The sequence below is a fragment of the Catharus ustulatus genome, chromosome 26 (genome assembly GCF_009819885.2).
Source record: "Catharus ustulatus isolate bCatUst1 chromosome 26, bCatUst1.pri.v2, whole genome shotgun sequence".
Taxonomy (NCBI): domain Eukaryota; kingdom Metazoa; phylum Chordata; class Aves; order Passeriformes; family Turdidae; genus Catharus; species Catharus ustulatus.
Window position 1 is genome coordinate 2,124,932 of NC_046246.1, and position 21,037 is coordinate 2,145,968.

Below are 21,037 nucleotides of genomic sequence, written 5' to 3' on the forward strand. Positions count from 1 at the left end.
TCATCCCTGGAAGTGTTCTAGGCCAGGCTGGACAGGGCTTGGAGCAACCTGGTTTAGTGGAAGGTGTCCCTGCCATGGCAGGGGCTGGGACTGGATGGGCTTTGAAGTGAATTCTGTGAAAACCTCACATAACTCCCTTTTTTCCACTGCCACATCAATTTTTTGCACTTGTGCACAGGAAGAGGAGGGCAGGATCCCCCTGTCCCCAGCACAGCCCACCTGGGGCAGGCAGGGAGTGCAGACCCCCAGGGTCACCCCCTTGGCAGAGGGACAAACACTCCCACCTGCAGCTGGCAAGGGATGGTGACAAGGAGGCGGTGGCACGAGCTGTCACTGGTGTCACCATGTCCCTGCATGGCCAGACACACAGTGGGAAGTGGCCTCACGCTGCTGCTCCTCCTGGCCCAAAGATCCCAACCCCTGTGCACAGCCCCACAAGGGGACATCAGCCAGAGATGCTGTCACAGCTGAGATGCCCCCGAGAGCAGCACCCTCTGCCACAGTGTCTGAGGGACACCACACAGCCCAGAGCAGCCCTGGAAAGCAGTGCTGTCCCCTGGGTCCCTCTGCCTGCCAGCCCCTCACAGAGAGGGGCTCAGCTGCCTCACACCCACGCACAGCCTGGGCTGAGATGTGTGGGGATGGGCTCCCAGCAGCGCTGAGATTTTTGTCACTCGGTCTGTGCTGCTCTGTGCAGCCCAGCCTCAGGCAGCCCTGCTGGGAGAGGCAGTGACACACAGGGGGTGACAGAGACCCCTCGTGCCATCAGCCCATGTCACACACCCTTCACTGTCAGAGCCCCCCAGCACACACACGCCAGCCCAAGGCACACGAGTGGGGCAAGGTCACCACAAAGCCCCAGGGATGTTTCTGAAACTCCAGCGCCGTGGGAAGGAGGGACACCGAGTCCTACCCACCCAGCCCAGGACTGCAGACAAGGGAAACTGAGACAGGGAGGGGGTGGTGGCAGGATGGGACAGTGCTGCACGAGTGGCCACCTGCTGTTCCCCCCAGGCCAGCCCAGACACCCCCTTCCCACCCACAGAGGGGTGATGGCACCACGGGGCTCTCCCCAGGGGATGCTCCTAGGGGTCACTGCCATGGCAGGGGGCTGAGGGGCTCCCAGCTGGGGTGGCTCCTGGGTAGGGTCCAGGGGGTGAGGAGGGATGGGGAGTCCATCCCTGCTGTGCCCCGAGGAGCAGCCACAGCTCGGGAGGGTTCTCAGCCCCTGCTGGGTGCTGGGCAGCAGCCAAAGGCAAAGGGGTGGTAGGGGACATGTAAAAACCATCCCAGGGGGCTGAAAGAACAGCCTGCACCAGCCCAGGTGGGTCACAGCCCTGCCTGGGATGTCCCCAAGAGTCACACACTGCTCTAGTCACACCCTCATGGCACAACTTGCACCAGCCTGCACCAAAAACAACAGCCCCCCCGTACCCCCTCCCGTGCCCCCAGCCCCCTCCCGTGTCCCCTGCCACCCCTGCTGACTCAGCTGACCCCTTTTTGTTCCGTTTGCGCTGCACCTGCTCATGGCAGACACCCCCCCCCCGCCGCCCCCGCAGCTCTGGGCTGCTGTCCCACCAGCCTGTGCTTACTCACAGCACAGGGAGCCAGGAGGAGCAGGAGGGGAGGAGGAGGAGGGGAGCCTTCCCCCATGCTCAGCAGCTGCCCAAGGGTGGGCTTGAAGCCCCCCCTCCATGCCCCAGAATGTGCAGGGCCTTGTGCCAGCGATAAAGCCCCCCTGGGCATCACATACCCAGGCACTGCCAGCACCCAGCAGTCTCCAGGCACCCAGTGAGCCCACGGACCCCTGGTGTCACCTCATGGACCTTTGGTGTCACCCCACAATCCCTGCTGTCACCTGGGCTCCTGGTATCACCCCACAGACCCCTGGTGTCACCCACAAACCCACTGGTGCTCATGGGGTGTGCCCTGCGAGCACAGCCCCGCTGAGGGGTGTGGGAAAAGGGGGGCTCGGCAGGATGGGCTGGCTGGAGCCCCTCAGTGCTGGCACAGCTCCCAGGGGTCTGGGCAGGAGAGGGGCTCGGTGCCAGCAGGGCTGTGGCTCCCCCCCAAAAAACCCAGAGGAGCTCCCAGCCCAGAACACGGGGCACAGCACAGGATCCACGGGGAAATCCTGGCCAGTGCTTCACTGCAGGCTCCAATTTCATCCAAACACATTCCCTGGGCAGGGCTGAGTGCTGCCGCCTCAGCAGGGGAATTTCCTGGCTCTGCATCCACTGCTGGAGAAAGCACTTGGAACTGCCCAGCCTCCCTGCCCTGGGACCTGAGCCCTGATGCCACGGGGCTTAGGGGGTGTCTGGTGTCCCCGAGATGTGCACTGGGAGAGGGGGGACATGCACTGGAGCGGGGGGACATGCACTGGGAGTGGGACAGGGCAAAGCTGTTCACAGAGCACGGGGGACACTTAACACTCACCCCTGGATGGGTTTATGGCATGAAGGGCATTATCAGCCACAGGCAAACACCCAACTCCAGCCTGTACTGGGATGCTTCACCCACCTCACCAGTGCCCTCCTGCCAAGACCAGTTACTCAGGGAAGTCCAGGAATGGCCAGCTGTGCTGGACACTTGCCAGCACCCCTTGGCTACTCTTCCCTTGGGAACACTGACTGCCCACAAGCCCAGACACAGTCCCCAGCCCTGTGTACAGGCACAGAGTCCCCAGTCCTGTGTACAGACACAGAGCCCCCAGGCCTTGCTTTTCCTCTCACCCCTGAGCTGCCCATGGCTCCCCACACTTGGCAGAGCCCTGAAGCACCTGCAGTGAGCAGAGTGTGGGCTGAGCTCTGTCGTGACAGGCAGGGCTGCCTGCTCCCCCAAATCTGCCAGCCACATGCCTCATCCTCCCGTCCCTGCCTTAGAAAGAGCAGCTCTGGCACTTGTCAGCTTGTCCCCAACCACCAAGGCCACCATGGGCCCCACCCCAGCACAGCCCTTCCAGCAGTGCTGTCAGGTGGCAAGTGGCTGGGCACAGCAGAAGGCAGCTGGGGACCCCCAGTACCTGCCTGCCAGAGCTCCTGGATGCTGGGTTACCCGGGAAACAGGGCTGACATCGCAGGGGATGCAGGGAAACTCTGCCCGAGGTGTGCGGGATGCCATTGCCGTTGCCAGGGAAACAGCAGGCGACATCCTGCAGGTAAGGTGGGTGCTGGGGTGGGGGCCTGGCAGTGCAGCCCAGCTTCACCAACGGGCTGGGCTGTGTGCCCTGGGGCACATGCCCTGGGGCACTGAGGCTGGCTCTCCCATTGCCATCCCCCTGGGGCGATGAGGAGGGGACATTCCCCTTGGGGACATTGCCACCGCACCTGGGGCTGCTCTGCTGGGCTGGTGGAGCAGGGGCAGAGAAGCCACTGCACCCCAGCTCTGGCTGAGCACTCTGCTCCCTGCCCCCCCCCGGATCTCCACAAAACAACGTTCCTGCCATGGGCAGGGGCTGGCAGCGAGCCCACCCCATGGAGGGGGAGCTTTGCATCCCCGTGCCACCTTCAGCTCAATCACAGCTTCTGCTTTTCCCTACAGGGGCTCAGAAGCCCCAGGAACGCCTCAAGATTTTTCCCAGTGTCCCAAACTACCAGCAGGGATGCACCATTACCCTGGGCAGGGTGTCCCCCTACCTTTGGGCGTTGTTTGATCACACAGGGTGACAGGAAAGCCACAGCCACTGCAGGGGTCCCTGGGCTGCACCTGCACGGGCTGAGGCAGGACACAGGGGTGCTTCCCACGGGCAGGCAGCAGGATGCAGAATGCTGCCAGACCAGGCACAAACCCAGCAGGACCAGGGGGAACAACAACCCAGGGGCTGCTGGGGCACCTCTGCCCCCCAAACACGGCTCTGGGAAGGACTCAGGCAGCACAGGCAGCCCGAGGAGGAGGAGAAGGAGGAGAGGAAGCAGGCTGGGGCCACCCTGGGGAGGCAGCAGGATCCCTGTAGGCTGCTGCAAAGCAACAGGAACACAACAACCCCCTCCTGCCTGCCCTGGGGGAGTTTGCCACAAGAGGCGGAGCAGTTTTACCTGTAATGGCAAAAATTACATCAGCCAGAGCTGCCGAGGCAGCCGCTCCTGGTCCTGCTCAGGGGAGGATCCGGACCCACCCCACAGTGCCACGGCCCCACGGGGCCACTCAGTCCTGGGCAATGGGACCAGCGGGACGTGGAGATGCTCTGGGCCAGGCTCTGCAGCACCCTCAGGACTGTTTTTATTGCTGATGGGTTTCTCTGGAGCAAGAGTCCCCAGTAACCTGTCCCCTACAAACTGGCAGCAATGCCTTGGGCTGTGGGATCAGCCACCAGTGTGGCAGGAGTTCACGGCCCCAGGAGCTTGCCCAGGTCCACACTGCCAGTGGGGGTTTGTGTGTCAGTCAGAGGAATGAGACATGTGGAAATAAAGTCAAAAAAAGGTGTCTGGGTGGGAGGGTATCACAAAATGCCCAAAAACGGGCAGTAGGAACCAGTGCTCAGAGCACCAGAACAAACCAGCTCTGGACTGCAGTGCCAGTGCCCTGAACCTGGACCCATCCACAGCCCCCCAACATTAATTTTAGGGTGTTCCTGGGAGCCGAGGGTTGCAGCAGTGCTGGAGCAGATGCCAGGGTGGGGGACGGAGGATGACAAGGCACAGGGAGGAGGTGTGGAAGCACGGGAAGCCACATCCCTGCAGGAAAGCAGCTCCTCACCACTCTTTCCCTTTGGAAATCCATCCTGAGGGGTCTGAGCACCCGGGGTCACACCTCAGCACCGCCCAGCTGGGGGTCCCCAGGCTTTGGGCACCTGCCTGTGGTGCCAGTGTGGGTACAACACCCTGCCCGAGGGTGTCCCTGCAGAGCTGGGGGTGACAGGATCCCCCCACCCCTGCCCGGGGGCCCCCAGCCGCCCCCACGCAGCGCCGGCTTCGTGACACGGAGCTGTAATTGAATTATCCTGAATTAGCCGCTGCTGCCCGGGCAGCGCCGCCTGCAAACCATCCTCGAATTCCTGGGCACGGCGCCCGCTCTCTGTCTGCATCCCGGCCCCCCCGGCTGACCCGCAGCCCTGTGCCCGGGGGTGCAGGGGAGCCCCCCGTGCTGTGCCCGGGGTCAGCTGCGCCCTGGCAGCCCGGGCCAGCCCGTCCTGCGCCAGCTTCCTCCGCTACAGAATGTACCGAGCTGGGGCGGCCGGGCCAGGGACACGATGTGCTGCTCCTGCTCCAGGCCCTGTTTTTCCTGGCCGGGCTCCTGCTCCGCTGGCGGCCGGGCTCTGTCACTCAATGCAGCTTTTGTTCGCTCCTCACTCGCCTCCCTTCACACCTCCATCGCAGCCCTGCAGCCCTCGCAGAGCCCTCGGGACCCCGCTGTGACCGTCCCCAGCCCCGGCTGTCCCCAGGCATGACTGGCCCCAGCTGTGACCGTCCCCAGCCCTGGCTGTCCCAAGCCATAACCAGCCCCAGCCCTGGCTGTCCCTAGCTGTGACTGCCCCCAGCCCTGGCTGTCCCCAGCTGTGACCATCCCCAGCCATGACCGGCCCCAGCCATGACAAGCCCCAGCCATGACCGTCCTCAGCCCAGGCTGTCCCCAGCCATGACCATCCCCAGCCCCGGCTGTCCCCAAACCTGGCTATCCCCAGGCGTGACCATCCCCAGCGCCAGCTGTCCCCAGCTGTGACCATCCCCAGCCCTGGCTGTTCCCAGCTGTGACCGTCCCCAGCCATGACCAGCCCCAGCCGTGACCGTCCCCAGCCCAGGCTGTCCCCAGCTGTGACCATCCCCAGCCCTGGCTGTCCCAAGCCATAACCAGCCCCAGCCCCGGCTGTCCCCAGCACTGTCTGTCCCCAGCCCAGGCTGTCCCCAGCTGTGACTGCCCCCAGCCCTGGCTGTCCCCAGCCGTGACCGTCCCCTGGCCTGTCCTGCAGCTCCACCATCGCCTCGATGGGATTTTCCCCTTCCCACGAGGGCAGGGCTGCTGGCAGCGCCTTCCAAACCCCCCCTGAGCTCCCAGATGTCAGGAGGGAGGAGGTCACCGTGCCTCCCCTCACCCTGCCCACAGCCCCATCCTGCTCTGGGCACAGACTGGCAGCCTGTGGTGATGATCTGTCCATAAGTCGCCCATGGGTGTGATGGGGGTGCAGAGGGGATGTCCCCCCGCAGTGCCAACCCCACCACTGATGCCATCCCAGCACTGCTGCCCTGCCAGGACCTGCACAGACCCACAGGGTGACATCCATCCACAGTGGGGAACTGGAGAGGGCAGGAGATGGAGCTGCCCACGCAGGAGAGCTGAGCACAACCTTCAATCCTGACACCCAATGGAAAATGGGAATTTTCCACTTAACTGCCAGAGGGCAGGTATAGATGGGATATTGGGAAGAAATCCCTCTCTATGAGAGTGGGGAGGCCCTGGCACAGGGTGCCCAGAGAAGCTGTGGCTGCCCCTGGTTGGATGGGGCTTGAAGCAACCTGGGATATGTGAAAGGTGTCCCTGCCCATGGTAGGGGGTGGCACTGGATGAGCTTTAAGGTTCCTTCCAACCCAAACCAGTCTGGGATTCTGTGATTTGAGGTCCAGTACAGAAGCTGATTTCAGCTTCCCCATCTTTAAACATTTCCTACAGTAAAAACAAAAGAGTCCCTATGATCCCAAACTGCCAGTATCCCATTTAACCCCCTGGCTTTGCCTCCTGCCTGCCCTTCTCCTGCCTTCCCCTTTCAGCCACTTCACCATCTTAGTCGCCTGACCAAGCCGGTCTGGCTGCCAAGGAAGATCTGCCCACTGAGCACTGGGGCAGTCAGCCTTGGGGCTGGGACCCCCCAGATCAGCAGTTCTGGGGCTACATCAACGATGCAAACACTCCCACAACACCACCACCACCTCCTCAAGCCCTGGCATCTTGGAATCCCCTGGCAATGCTCCCTCCATCCCTGCCCACAGCCTGGGAACAGCCAAACCTCCTCCATCCCTGAATCCCTTCCCTCTCCGTGCCCCCATCCCTCTATCCTCCATCCCTCCCCACAGCCCAGGAACAGCCAAACCCTCTCCAGTCCCTGCACCCCATTGATTAAGCCTGGTGGCATCACTCCTGTATCCCCAAGCCCCTCTACTTTTGCCCCCCCTCATTATTTTGCAGCTGCTCTCTTCCCTGGCAGTGGGAGGGGGGTCTCCCCTGCATCCGTCTGGCAGCTCAGCCCCTGTCGCCACGGGGGCATTAGCACCAGAGCTGCAGGGAGCTCCCCGGGGAGAAGTAAGTGGATCAAAGGGTTTTAGCAGCAGACGGCTCCCAGACAAATCTGGATCGTCTTCAAGGCAGCCACTTGCGGCTACAAATGCACTTTCTGCCTGCAGCTCCCCAGCCAAAAGTTTCACACCGGCTTTAGTGCATTTAACCCCTCGCTGCTCCCGGCCCCGCAGCCAGATCCCAGCTGGATGGAGGGACTTGACCTGTCCTGGAGCAAATCCAGCCCTGCAGGAAGAGCTGCATCTGTGCAGAGACCCCTAAAAGATGGGGTGCCCTGAGCCAGGCAGCAAAACCAGCTCAGTCCCCCATCCCTGGCACAGTGACAAGGGGGACACTGAGGCACAGGGGTGAGGGAGCAGCAGAGCAGTGATCCTGGGGGTCCCTGCCCCTCCATCCCCAACCCCTGGCAGCAGATTGCAGGTGACAATCCCTCCTTTGTCCCACTCCACTGCCCCAGCCAGCCTATGCTCCCAAAGCCAGGCAATGCTGGGGAGCAGCTGGGGGCAGCAGGGCAGGGAGAGGCTCTGCTGGAGCCATGAATTATTCAGGGAACGAGGATAATTGCTGGAGCCCCCGGTTCTACTCACCCCCATGCAGGAGCAGGATTTGGGCTGTGGGGAGGGCTGGAGACAGGGAGGGGGTCGCAGGGACCATTGCTGGCCCTGTTTCCCCAGAGTTGTCACCATGGGGGTGCCTCAGTGAGGCAGGACAGGACCCCAGGCATCTGTCCCCTGCTGAGGAGCCACCTCAGCATCCTGGCTGGGGGGCTTCTGCCCCAAACCCCAGCAGCTGGGGCAGCTGGGTACCTTGCTGGGACCTTGTTGGCTAAACTGGGAGCCAGACTGGCCCCCCCTGCAAGCAGCCACTGCACCTCACCCTGCACACTGCACAATCCATACCCCAAATCTGCCAGCCCTGCACCCCAGCCCTGCACCCCACATCTCCCCACCTCACTGCCCCATCCCCAGCTGAGGGGTCATCCCCTGACCCCCACATGGGCAGAGAGGTGCCCCTGACCTCAGGGGCAGGCACAGAGGTACCTCATGTCTCCCCACACTGGGTCCCCACCTCAAAGCCCCCCAGTCAGTGACAGTCACACCACTGGCACAGGGACCTGGCAGGAGCCTCCCGTTCCTTGGCTGAGGCACTCAGGCTCCAGGACAGAGGGAAAACAAGAGAGGGTCAGCCAAAAAAATCTGCATAGGGGGTGAGCAGATCCTGCTGGGATCTTAGAACTGCCTGGCCTGGAATGGGCAGTGGGAAATCTCAGCCAGGAAGTCCTGGCACATGGGAGGACACCTGAGAACATGTTTGCTGGGAATCTGGGAATCCTCACCTCATCACAGCAAGGAACTACTTGCTGCTGGTGTGCCATGGGGCCAGGGGCTCCCCCCAGTGACACCCCATAACCCACAGAGCACACCAGCACTTGTGGGCACCGGCACAGACTCCCAGGCAAGGAGAGTGCTCCAGTGCTCACAGTGCACTGGGCTGACTGGGAAACCCCCCGAGGGCAGGTGGCAGTGCCCCAGTCTCAGTCCAAGGCGTGGAGCTCTCCCAGGACCAGCTGTGTGGGGCACAGGCAGTGGGTGCAGCTCTGGGGGTTTCCAGCAAGCACAGGGGGTTTTCTCTGTCTGTGGGTTCAGAGTTTGGGGTGCACAGGGGGAGCAGGTGCAGTGTGGCAGGAAGTGCATGGGGGAGGGCAGGTGGGGTACAGGCTGCAGGGTGTGGGGGACAGGATGCAGGGTAGAGTGTGCAGGTTTTGGGGAGCAGGGAGCAGTGTGGTGAGCACAATGTGTGCTGAAGGCAGGAGAGTGCAGTTCTGGGGTGCACAAGGGCAGCCTTTGGGGAGCAGAGTGTGGGGTGCAAAGGCATGGGAAGCAAGAGCAGGACGGTGGGTGCAGGCTTTGGGGAGCACAATAAGAGGTGCAGGATGCAATTCTGGGGTGCAGAGTGTGGGGAACAAGACATGGAGTGCAGGGTGCAGGATTAGGGGTGCAGCTTTGGGGAGCAGAGGGAGGGGTGCACAGCATGGGGAGCAGCTGCAGGACAGTGGGTGCAGATTTTGAGGACCAGAACGAGGGGTGCCAGGTGCAGTTTTTGGGGTGCAGGGTGGTGGCCTGGCACAGTACAGCCCTTCAGGGAAGTTCATGCCAACAGCACAGCCCCTGCATGCCTGGGGCCGACATTCCTGCCCCTCCCAGCAATGCCCCCCACACCCCACACCCCACCCTCCTGCTCCCCCAGTGCTGCAGGGCTGTGGGTGCCCAGGCCTGCCCTGCCATGCCCAGGCAGGCTGTGGTGCCCTGCCAGCCCTGCTGCTGCGTGCCAAGCCTGGCACAGCTCCCTGCTGCTGCTGCGCCTGCCCCAGGCATGTCTCCAGCTGCCTGGCACCGTGTGCCCAGCCCCTGCCCCATCCCACCTGCCTGGCATCATGTCCCCTGCCCCATCCCACCTGCCTGTCCCTGTGTGTCCATCCCTTGCCCCATCCCATCTGCCCCAGTCCCTGCCCCATCCCACCTGCCTGGCCCCGCTCCCCAGGGCTGCCCGTGGGGCTCTGCCCAGTGCTGCTGCCAGAACGTGAGGCACAATGGGCACAACCACAAGGACGTGGTGGGTCCCAGAGCTTGGGTGGGCACTGGGTGGTCCCCATGCATGGGCAGAGGGTTTAGCATCCCTAGGCAAAGGGCAGCACAGGGAGGAATTCCACGTCCTCCATGGCTGGTATCCGCAGTGCTGGGGACACACTGCGTCAGCCGGGAGCTGTACCTGTTCCTGTTCCTCCTATTTTCCTTAAAAACAGGAAATCTGGTGGGAAGTGGAGCTACCCCCCAGTATCACAGTCAGTTCCTGCCTTTCACCTGTGAACTCCTCTGCCACATACACCTTCACCAACCAGCACCAACCCAACAGGACCCGAAATGAATCCCTGCGACAGAACAGAGCTGATTTTAACAACCAGCGCCATCACTGTGTTACACCTCAGCAAGGGTGTGAGCAGAAATCCTGAAAAAGAGACTCCTTGTCTTGGCTTTTTTGTTTTCCCTCCAGCTTACAGGTAATAGCCAGGAATGGGCAAACCCTCTTTTAATGGACTCTTAATAATGCTGTAATTTCCCTTTGCACGGAAAGTTTTCCAAACAGTCAAAGATTCAAAACAAAGCAATGATTGTTCCTATTAGCATTAAATACTCTGGGAGAGAGAATAAATCAAGCAAGGGGATTCAATTCAAAACAGAACTATAAAAAATCCAATAATGATTTTTTAATATTAATAAGAAAAATATATTGTTATGCACCCTTAGCATTTAAACTTCTAATCCAATCAGCACAAAGTGCAGAGATAAATCACAGCCACGGAGGAGAAGGGAACAGCCATCAAGCAGGCAGCAATAAAATGCTGTCTTACATCCCTGGGACAGGCACAGGTTTGACAGCCTCGAAACAAAAGCCAAAATTTATAAGTCTGTTGCTCCACAAGGTTGTGAATTCCTCCCCTGCATCCCACACATCCATTGCACCTGGGGCAGGGAGGCGAGGGTGGCTCTGGTCAGGATGCAGGGAGGAGCTGATGGCTGCTGTCCTTGTCCTGGCTGCCCAAACCTGGCGGTGTGGCTGGGCACAGACGGGCACTTGGGCACCTTCATCCTTCTGGAACCATCCCAGCAGCACCAGAGCTCCAACCTGGGATGGGATCAGTGGGATGGGGATGGGATGGGGATGGGGATGGGGATGGGGATGGGGATGGGATGGCTCCCGGTGCCCTGCAAGCAGAGCAGGAAGCAGCCACTGCTAAAGGAGGTCACAGTATGTTCCTCAGCAGGGTCCTAAGCACGGTCACAGTCCTGGTCTCCCTGGCTCTCGCACTGGATGTTTCCAGCCCTGCACTATCAAGCACATCCAACAGCCTGGGCAGGCTTTGGGGATGCTCCAAACCTCATCGTGCCATGGTGTGGTGCCCACTCCCCCCACATTCACAGCTGCCAGCATGGAGCCAGCGGTGTCCCCACGTCCCCCACTCCCCATCCCTGTGCGGGGATGCCCGGCAGCCCTTCCCATCTCCCGGCCCTGCACAAAAAGAGCGTGGCCCTGTGCCCTCCCTCAGCGCCTGTCGGGCTGGGAGATGCCCCCGGCTTTGCCAGGGTTCCAGCCCGGGAATGACCTGGCCAGGCTCCCCGGGGCTCAGGCTGTGCCAGGCTCCCCGCGGCTCCTGCCGTGCCATCCCCGCTGAACTCATTACGGATAATGGCACCGCAATTCATCCGGGCGCAGCCGGGCTCTGCTCCCTGATTTATCGGCTCCGTTGGCCGCAGTGAGCCGGGACGAGCAGCGCAATGCCACCGAACGCGCTCGGGAAGCCTCGGCTCCCGCTGGATTCCCCCAAAGCGCAGCTCCGCGCTGCTGCCGGGAGCAGCGAGCGAGGGCAGGGAAATGCCGAGCAGCAGCACCTGCAGCTGGCGGCCCCAGCCATGCGACAGCCGAGGACAAAAGCCATCTCAAGCGTGCAGGGAGTTCCCGGCCGTCTGGCAAAGTGCTGACGCCACCAAGCAGGGCGAGAGGGCGTTTGGGGACAGGGGCCGGACACGCTGCTCCTGTCGGGAGCACCCCGGGGCCGCATTCCCGGCGGCTCCAGCTGCTGAGCTCCTGCCAGGGGATGGCCAGGGGGGAGAGGATTCATCACAGCTATTACACGTCCAAACCTGACACATTCTGGGGCGTTTCTGCTCCACTTTCCCTTCAGATGGTTTGGGCAGAGGGTTGGGAGCAGGTGCCAGGCTCAGCTCCAGGCTCCCCAGCCTGGCACTGCATGAGTGCCAGGGTAGGAAAATTGTCCCCAATGCCCTCATGGCACTGTGAAATGTATCTTAAGGAAAAAAACAGGGCTGAGGTGGTCACCCATCCTCAGCCTAGCCCAAGGAATGGCACTGAGAGCATCGAGTTCCTGCTCCAGACAGAGGGGTGGCTGCAGGCTGGGGCACCCAGTGAGAGTGGGGGGACCCATGTCCTGCCACCCCCACAAGGCCCTGTCACTCCTGGAGGAGAAGCCAGCAATCTCTGGGGCAGCACAGTCACCAGTGCACGTGGCCAGGACTGGAAATTGTTTGGGGACATAGAAAGCGGACAGTGGCACCACTGAGAGCAGTGCAAGGCTTTCCCATCAGGCTCCCAGCAGGCACACAGCACCCATCCCCTGCACATTCCTTGGGCATCTCAGCAGCACCAGGCTGGGCATGGAGCTGGCACAGCACTATAAATGCCTGTGTCCTCCACACCCCAGGGCCAGGCTGGCTGCAGCCTCCTCCCAGAGCTGCAGGAGACACTGTGGAGGAGGCTGAAGGAGTGGGCAGTGCCAGGGGTGCAGGGCTGTGGGGACCAGGACGTGCTGCCCAGGGGTCACTCACAGCCTGACCAGAGGAACCCCCACGGGGTGGGCGAGCAAAGGGGGTTTCAGGGAGGGGGGGGGGATGAACTTTTGAACCCAGAGGCAGGAGATCAGTGCATTACCTTAACGCGAGTTAAAAATAACCGTCTCGTCTCTCGAAATGAGCCTGTCTGCAATTACAGCTTGGCATGTCTGCTCCGGAGCGTCCCCGCGCTGGCACCGCGCCAGGCGCCTGCGAACAACCCCTGCCTTTCTTCTCCTCCGTGCCACTGCCTCTTTTCTTCTGCTGGGCTGCTCTGTGTGTTTTTGAATTGGTGGGGCTTTTTTTTCCCCTGTCCCAAGTAAATCAAAGGCACTCAGTGCCCCAGCTTGGGTTACCCCTCCCACGCAGCCACAGCCTTCAAAAGCCCCCCGTGCTGTGCCCCAAAGCACAGTCACCTTGTGTCCCCAAGGACATACTGTCCCCTCAAGGTCCCCAGGGACAGGGGAACACTGACACCAGCCCACACTCCCAGGACAGAGGTGCAGCAGTCAGTAGGAGCCAGCCTGAAGTGTTTAAGGGTCCTTCCTGTGCTGCCCTGGCACACCTGACGTGCATCCTCCTGCAAGGTGTGGGTTGAGATACGTGGGGAGCCCAGCACACCCCGGGCACAGGAACACACGAGGGAACACAAGAAGGAACGCACAAGGGAACATGTGAGGGAATACATGCCCGTGGAGACTGCAGGTGCCTGGCAGCATCACTGCCTGCACCCCTGGGATCTGCCCAGCCCCAGGCAGGAGTCTGTCAGCACCAGGGGATCCAGGTGGAGCCATCCCCCTGCCAGCATACTGGGCTGTCTGGGAAACCTCCTCAGCCCTACAGGCCCCAGGGAGCAGGAGCTGGGCTGCATCACTGCTGCATCCCTGGCTCAGTGCGTACAAAGTGCCATCAACCCCCGTGGAAAAGCCCAAGAGCTGCCCTGCTCCAAGGCCTGCTGGGCATGGAGGGATGCACAGAGTGGCAAGGGGGTTCTGGGGAGGGGAAGAACGAGTCCCTTACTGACAGAGTGGACACCAGCCACACAGACCCCGATATCACCCCATTCTGCTGCTGACCCCACCTTCCACAGGACAGCAGCAGTCTCAGGGTGAACATCTCCTAGTGGAAGTTGCCCCTGCCCATGGCAGGGGGTTGGAACAGGATGATCTTCAAGCCCAAACCAGTCTGATTATGATTCCATGACACCTCCCAGCAGCTCGGGCTGCCCTGGGATGTTGGAGCATCCCTGCTGGGAGGGAAGGCACCAGCCTCCCTTGGGGGTCCCTGGACTCCCAGCCCAGCGCCCGGTGCCTCCTCCTCCTCTTCCCCGCAGCGGGTGAAAACGAGCTTTGTGCCGGGGCTTTCAGTTCCCCTGGCTGGCACCCGGCCAAGGCACCACATAATAATGAACAGATGCTGTCCAAAATGAGCCTGAGCAGCAGACAGGCGAGCCTCCGCGTGTCCTTCCGTAACCCAAAGTGCCTTTCACCTCGGCACTCACCAGGCACCTCCGCTGGAGTCGCGGCAAGTGTCAGGGTAATTAAAGGTAATGCGAGCTGGGAGCAGGGAGCCCACCGTGGGGACTGCAGAGGATGGGGGCAGCTGCCTCCCCACAGGCAGGGTCAGGGTGCAGTGGGGTGTCAGGGCAATGGGAGACCCACACCCAGCTCCAGAGTATCCCCAGGGTGGACCCGAGGACACAGTGAGGCCTGGGATGAACCCCAGGGATGGAGGGGTCCAACCATGCCCAGACCCTGTTGATGAATGGGGAAGGGACATTCATCCTCCTCCTGCAAATTCCATGCAAGGACCCAGAGGTGACAGGAGTCCAACTTCATCCTTAAGCCCCAAGGGCCTCCCACTGCCAGCAGCACCCCAGTGAGGGCCCCACTGGGACGGGAAGCCTGGCCAAGGAGCCCCAGCCGACTCCCAAAACACACCTGGCCTGATCCACAGCCTCCCTAAAAAAACATTTACAAGGCTTTTTCATTACCAGATCCATTTCCTAGCCCAGATTCCTCCCATCCCAGCACTAGAAAACAGAAGGAGGGATGCACACAGGGATCCACAGGGGGAAGGAATGGTGGGAACACCAGGCTGCAAGTGCTCTTCTAGTCCACAGGATCTTAACTGTAGTTTATATTCCAGTGGTTATTAAAAATAAAGGGGGAAGTGGGGGGAGGAAGCTAAGAGCAGAGCAAGCTGTTCATTTGGAGCCTTTCCCTGGGGTTTAATAAAGCCCCACTCGCTTCTGTAGTATCATTTTTATGCTATCATAAAGCTGGACCATTTAGCAGGTTTGTGTTACTTCAGCAGTTAGCGCTGCATGAGAAGCGATTCCAGAAGAAGGGAGAGAGGAAAAAAAAAAATTAGAAGATGAAAACCTCCAAAAGGAGAGAGCAAAATGAGGTGGGAAGGAGGCAAGGGGATTCCTCCCAGCCACAGCAGTGGCAGCACTGCAGCACACCAGGGGATGTGAGTGGGCTCTTCCATCCCTGGGCAAGGCTGGGGACAGGTGGGGAGATCCCTGCTCTGTGGTACTGAAGGCTCAGAAACCCCATCCCAGCATCCAGAGGGACCCTGCCTGTGCTGTGGGCAAGGCTGAGGGGGTGCCCTCACACCAGGGGATGCTGGGGGTGCTGCACCTGTGGGAACAGGAGAGCCAGGGTGGTTTATCCAGGAGCTGTGAGGAGCTGAAGCAGAGGGGCTCCCTGAGGTGCAGCAGCCAGCAGCTCCTGCATGCTCCTCAGGCTGACCCGGCTCTCCCAGCCCTGCTGCTCCCAGCCCAGGGCAGCACTCTGGGGAGCATCAGGCTCTCCCTGCTGCTGCAAAAATCTCCATATATGGAGAGGATGGGATCTGTGACCGAGCCAAGCCGAGCCAAACTGGCCCAAGGGGAGCCCTGAGCGGCCAGCCCGCACTGAGCCAGGGTCCTGGTGCCGTGCCCTGCCGAGCCCCCCGAGCCGGGTGCTGCCCACACTGCTGATCCCAGCACAAATGGGAGCAAGCCAGGTCACCCCATCCTCCCTGTGACTGCACCCTCCACTGCTGTGCCAGCCCCTGTGGCAGCACCCACGCCCTCACGGTACTCGGGCTGCCCTCCATGAGAGCAGAGTCCTCCCCATCGGTCCCAGGTGCTGCGTTGGAGCCTCTCCAGCCACGCTGGGCAAGGCTCCAGAGGCACTGTCCCCATCCAAGAGGGGAAGGGCAGCGGGTGGCACCAGGGAGAGAGCCACAGAGCCGGGAGCTGCTCTCTGGAAGGATCCTCCAGACCCCCCTCTTGGCCATAGCTCAGGGGTCACAGAGCAGCAGGGAGGGGAAGCAGCCTGGTACCCCAAACCTCCAAATCCTCGGGCAGCAATGAGACCATGCTCCCACACCATTTCCACACCTTTTTCCCCCGATTCATTTCCCTTCTGCCCTGCAGGAGGACGCTGGCACTTGGCAGGAGGGTGTCTCTGCACGGCAGCCCCCGGCAGCCCCGGCCCCCATGCCAGGCACAGCCGCCACGCTACCGACCCGGCAATATAAAGGAGGAGGAGGAGGAGGAGGGAGGGCTGGGAAATTAAGGTTTTCAGCGCTGTCAGAGCCGCATCAAACAGGCATCCACCAGCTGATGGCTTGATTGTTATATTTTGGATGTCAAACCGGAGCAAGCAGAACCCTTTAAAATGCATCAGTGCTGCTGCCTTTCTGACGGAGGGTGTTGGTTTCCCATTAACAAGAGGAAAGCGTGAGCTGGAGCAGAAAACTTCAAGCGCTTTGGAATTGATAAAATAACAACTCCCTAATTAAGCAGAACTGTCAGTCAGCGGGCGCCCGCTGCCCTGCATCGGGAAGCAGCAGCAGCAGCTCCTGGTGCACAAACCCAACAAGGCAGCTCAGCCTGTGGGGGATGCACTTCCCCAGGATCAGCAGCCAGAGCAGCCCCACTGTGTTCTCCACCAGACCCAGACAGGTCCTAGCTCTGGTCCTGAGGGTGGGCATGGCCGAGGTGTTTGGGTTCTGTCCCTCAGTTCACCTCACCATCAATGATGTGGCTGCCCCATCCCTGAAGGGACCAAGGGCAAGTTGGACGGGGCTTGGAGCAACCTGGGATAGTGGAAGGTGTCCCTGGCCGTGGCAGGGGGGTGGAATGAGATGAGCTTTAGGGTCCCTTCCAAGCCAAACCATTCCAAGAGTCTATGATTTTATGAAATCATGTAATGCAATGCACAGCCTGGTGGGGAAGGAGAGGCCTGACCCCAAAATGCAACCCCTGCCAACAGCCTTCCCTTTCAAGAGACAACCACCAGCCTGGGGCACGCATTCCTGACAGACACATCAGACACCACAGCCAGGTGCACGTCCAGCATCCCCACTGCCAGCTGGATGCAGGAAGGGCCCGGCTCTGAAGGTCCCTCCAGTGCTAGAGCAAGGCAGAGAGGGTTTGGAGAAGTCAAGAGTGGGATTTTAAGTGTTCAAGACACTCTGGGCAACCTGGTCTAGAGAAAGGTGTCCCTGCCCATGGCAGGGGGTGACATGAGATTGTCTTTAAGGTCCCTTCCAACCCAAAGCATTCCATGATCTCACAAAGTCCTGCCAGAGCAGCAGCACAGTCAATGCCTGTGGGGATGCTGGGCCCTCAGCTAGGTCCCCAGATCCCCCCAGACCCCTCCCCTGCTCTGTCCAGCACCAAGAGGCTGTGAAGGAACCAAAGGAGCAGCCAAAACCTCGCTCCAACTCTGCCGTGCTGGGCAATAAAAAGCTGCAGCCCTGCCATGCTTCTCCCAGGCCTGGCGCCAGAGGGAAAACCAACTGTCCAGGTGGCACCTGGGGGAGGGGACACCGAGGGGGTAGGGGCAGGGGACAGCCAGGAGGGACCAGGGACTGTGGGGAAGGTGTTTAACCCCTGACACGCTGGTCTGATGACAGCACCACTCCAAGGAGGTCTCTGCTTCTCGCTCTGGGCTGTTGCCTGCCCTTGCAGCACCAGCTGGGCACCGGGCACCTGCAGCACCAGGAGAGGCTCCAGGGCACCCCGCTCTGCCCAGCCCAGGGCACTTCACGGGGCAGCCCTCAGCCCACCTGGGGGCTCAAATCCCACTGCAAACCAGGGGGCAAGGGAGGCTGCCAAAGGGAAGCAGCCCAGCAGCACATCCAGGCAGCAGAGCCACCTGCCCACAGCCCAGGCAGAGGCGCTGCAAGGCTGAGATGGGCCAGGGAAGGGGAGAGCATCCCGTGACAGAGTGCACACAGGGGAGCCCCCCTGAGCAAGCAGCCCCTGAAAACGACCCTGCTGGAGTCAGCCTGTCCTCTCCCCTTGCACACCACGCAATGTGAGCCACCAATGACACGTGTGACTGCCTGGGAATCCCTTCACTTCTCATCTCAGCCCTCCCAGCCCCGGGTCCAGAGCCCTGACACATCTCCAGACCCCATGGTGTGAGAGCACTGAGAGACCCTTTCTGCCCAGCACATGCCTGAGCTGTGCAGGTTTCAGCCCAGGTGGAGGTTTGAGAGGCCCCACACAGCCACCACCTCCTGCCACCTCCACAGCCCTGATGCCCTTCCCGCACCGGGGGGACACCAGCAGCCCTGAGCCCCTCAGGAGTGGGTGCCCAGCCTCCACACAACAGCAGCTCCCACAGCCTGGATACTGGTGCCATATAGTCCAGCCTTCCTGCCCCAGAAGAGCCCCGTTTGCACCCAAGAAGGACCCCCCAGGTGGGCCAGATCTGATTGCCACCAACGGAGCCAGGACACGCGTGCCAGGGCCACTGGCTGGTGCGGGAGCCCCCAGAGCCTGGTAACACACTAATCACACTGGAGGTGACAGGGCTTAGGGGAGGACTTAGAGAAACCAGCTCCTTTTTACTGACACCATCTGGACACAGCCGACCTCTTCCCCCTTTTCAGTGCAGAGCCCAGGCAGGGGGCAGGTGCTGGGGTGACCCCACACCCAGCACGCTCTGTGCCCTCGCCGGTGCTGGCACGGCCGGTGCCATGGATCCCCAGCTCGCAGCGGCAGAGAGGGAATACTGCCTGCGCCAGGGAATCCTAACGAGCCCACAGTGCCAGCCAAGCACAGAGCCGGGGAATGCCAGCCTGGAGCCGCAGGGACCGTGCGCTGCCTGCCCGGCCCCCAGGGAGGGCTGAGCCAGCGGGGACGCACTGGGTAAAAGCCGGTCTGGAGCCAGCTGTTGGGAACAGCCCTCCCTCCGGCTGTCCTGCCGGCCACGCCACCGGCACGCGGGACCTGGCACAGCCGGGTCCCCACGGCAGGGCAGAGCTGTGCCGGCGGGGTTATCATTCACTGCACCCCGGTGCGCTCGCTGCACCCCAGGGCTGGCTCACCGGGGAGAGCCGCCCGCGACCCCGCTGCTTGCGGCCATCCCCTCGCCCTGACCTCCCGGGGGGACGGCGGCACCGCTCCGACCCTCAGCCCCAGGGTGACACGGGGACAAGCTCACCCCGGCTCCAAAACACAACACCACGAGGCACCAGCTCTACCTAAAACTTGACCGAGCCCTAATCTCCCCAACTGTGAGGACGGCGGGGATCCTCCAAACCTCCCCGCCAGGACCAGGCTCCCGCTGCCCCGGGAGAAACCTCCACGCTCCGGCACACCTTCGGGAGAGAGGGCAAAGTTGCGCTGGGGTTGGGGTCAGGGGGTCAGGTACCTTCCAGCCGGCGGAGCTGTTGCTGTCTCCTTTATCCTTAAAGTAGGGGACGTATCGCACCATCCAGTCGTAGATCTGGGAGAGGGTGAGGCGCTTCTCCGGCGAGCTCTCGATGGCTTTGGTGATGAGGTCGGCGTAGGAGAGGTTGCCCCAGGCGTTGCGCCGGGAGGTCTTGGCCTTGCGGAGCTGCCCCACATCCGCGCCGGGAGGCGGCGGGGGAGCGGCGGCGACTCTGCGCTCCACCGGGGCCGCCGCGTTCTCGGCTCCGTCCCCGGCGGCCGCCAGCGCCGGGGTTCCCCCCGCGCCCCCATCCTCCTCCTCCGCCAAGTCGGGATGGGGGAGAGGCCAAGTGCAGGAGCGGGGACGGCTCTGCGGCTCGAAATCCGGGTCGATCTCCACCTGATGCGCCTGGAGCTTTTCTTCCATGGTCGCCTCCCCGCTGCCACCCCACAGCCCCCCCCGGAGTTACGGGCGGTTTCCGCCCAAAAAAAAAAAAAAGCCCCAAACACACAACAAAAAACCCAAAATCTCGAGAGGGAGAGGAGTGCGAAGGCGGGCTCCCTGCCCGGCTGGAGAGGAGAAGAGAAGGAGGAGCCGCTCGGTGCGCGGGTCCTGGCAGGGGGAGCCCCGAGTCCGGGGGAGCCCCGGGTCCGGCGGCTCTAGGAGGCGGCTGTGCCCGGCGCCGCGCCGGGAGCGCCGAGCCGGGGCACACGCTGCATGGTTCTCGGCCGCTTCTCCAGTCCGGGCCGAAGCGGGGGGGTGTTTTTTGGTTCGAATTTGGTTTTGGTTTGGTTTTTACCAGCCGCGAAGCTCCGGAGCGGTTCCCGGCTCGGTAGCCAGCGGGGCGGCTGCGGGCGGGTAGGGCGCGGGGGCGGCCGCATCCATCGGGCTGGCGGCGCGGTCACGCAGCAACAGATGAACCGGAGCGAGCGGCGGCGGGCGGCATCCTCGGCCGGGGACCGGCGGGCTCCGGGGCCGGCCGGCGGGGCACCTAAGCGGGGAGAAGCGGGACGGAGATAGTGGGGAGCCCTCGGCGCGGCGGGCGCAGTCTCCCGCGGGCGGCCCGGCGCTAGGTCCGGCGGAGCGGCGGAGCCATGCTGGCGGGCGGCACGCACCTGACAGCGCCGGCGAGGGCGGCGGCGGGCGGCTCCCGCCCCTACGCCCCCCCGCTCCGCTTCAGCGGCCGCGCACCTGCCCGCCGCCGCCGCCGCCGCCGCGCTGCCGCCACGGCGCGGGCGGGCCACATGCTGGGGCGGCCGCGGCTCGCTCGCTCTCTCGCTCGTTCGTTCGCTCCCTCCTTCCCTCCCTCCGCCGTGCCCGTTCCCGAATGCGGGCGCCGCCGTGACACAGGGGGAGGGCCCGGAGGGGCGGGGGGAGGGCGGGGGAGGGGAGTGCCCCCGCTCCTCGCGGGCAGCGGCGGGGCGGGACGGAGCGGAGCGGAAAGCTCCGGCACCGCGCTCCCCCCGCCCGGCCCAGGCCGCGACCCCCGCCCGGCCCCGCCGCGGCCCCACGTGCGCCCCGGGCGCCCCCCATTGTTGCCCCGGGCCGCCGCCGCCGCCTCATTGGCTGGAGGGGCCCGGTGGCCACGCCCCTTCCGCGCGCTGATTGGACGGGCGCCGGCGGGACGCTCCGCGCGCGGGGGGGATGAATGGGGGAGCGGCCCCGCGGGTGACGTCACGGTGCCGGCTGGCCGGCTGCATCCGCGCGTCACCCGGGGCAACGCGGCCGCGCGCCGGGACACGCCCC

General features: G+C 62.7%; 1 protein-coding gene across 1 annotated transcript in view; it reads right to left on the minus strand.

Annotated features, from left to right (window-relative positions):
* FOXO6 (forkhead box O6) overlaps positions 1 to 20,326 on the minus strand; it is a 35,210-nt gene extending 14,884 nt beyond the window's left edge. Inside the window, exon 1 of the mRNA XM_033080855.2 lies at positions 19,292 to 20,326. Coding sequence (XP_032936746.1) covers positions 19,292 to 19,717 — 426 coding nt within the window. The 5' untranslated portion in view covers positions 19,718 to 20,326. The remainder of the gene's footprint in view (positions 1 to 19,291) is intronic.
* Between the last annotated feature and the right edge of the window lie 711 nt (positions 20,327 to 21,037).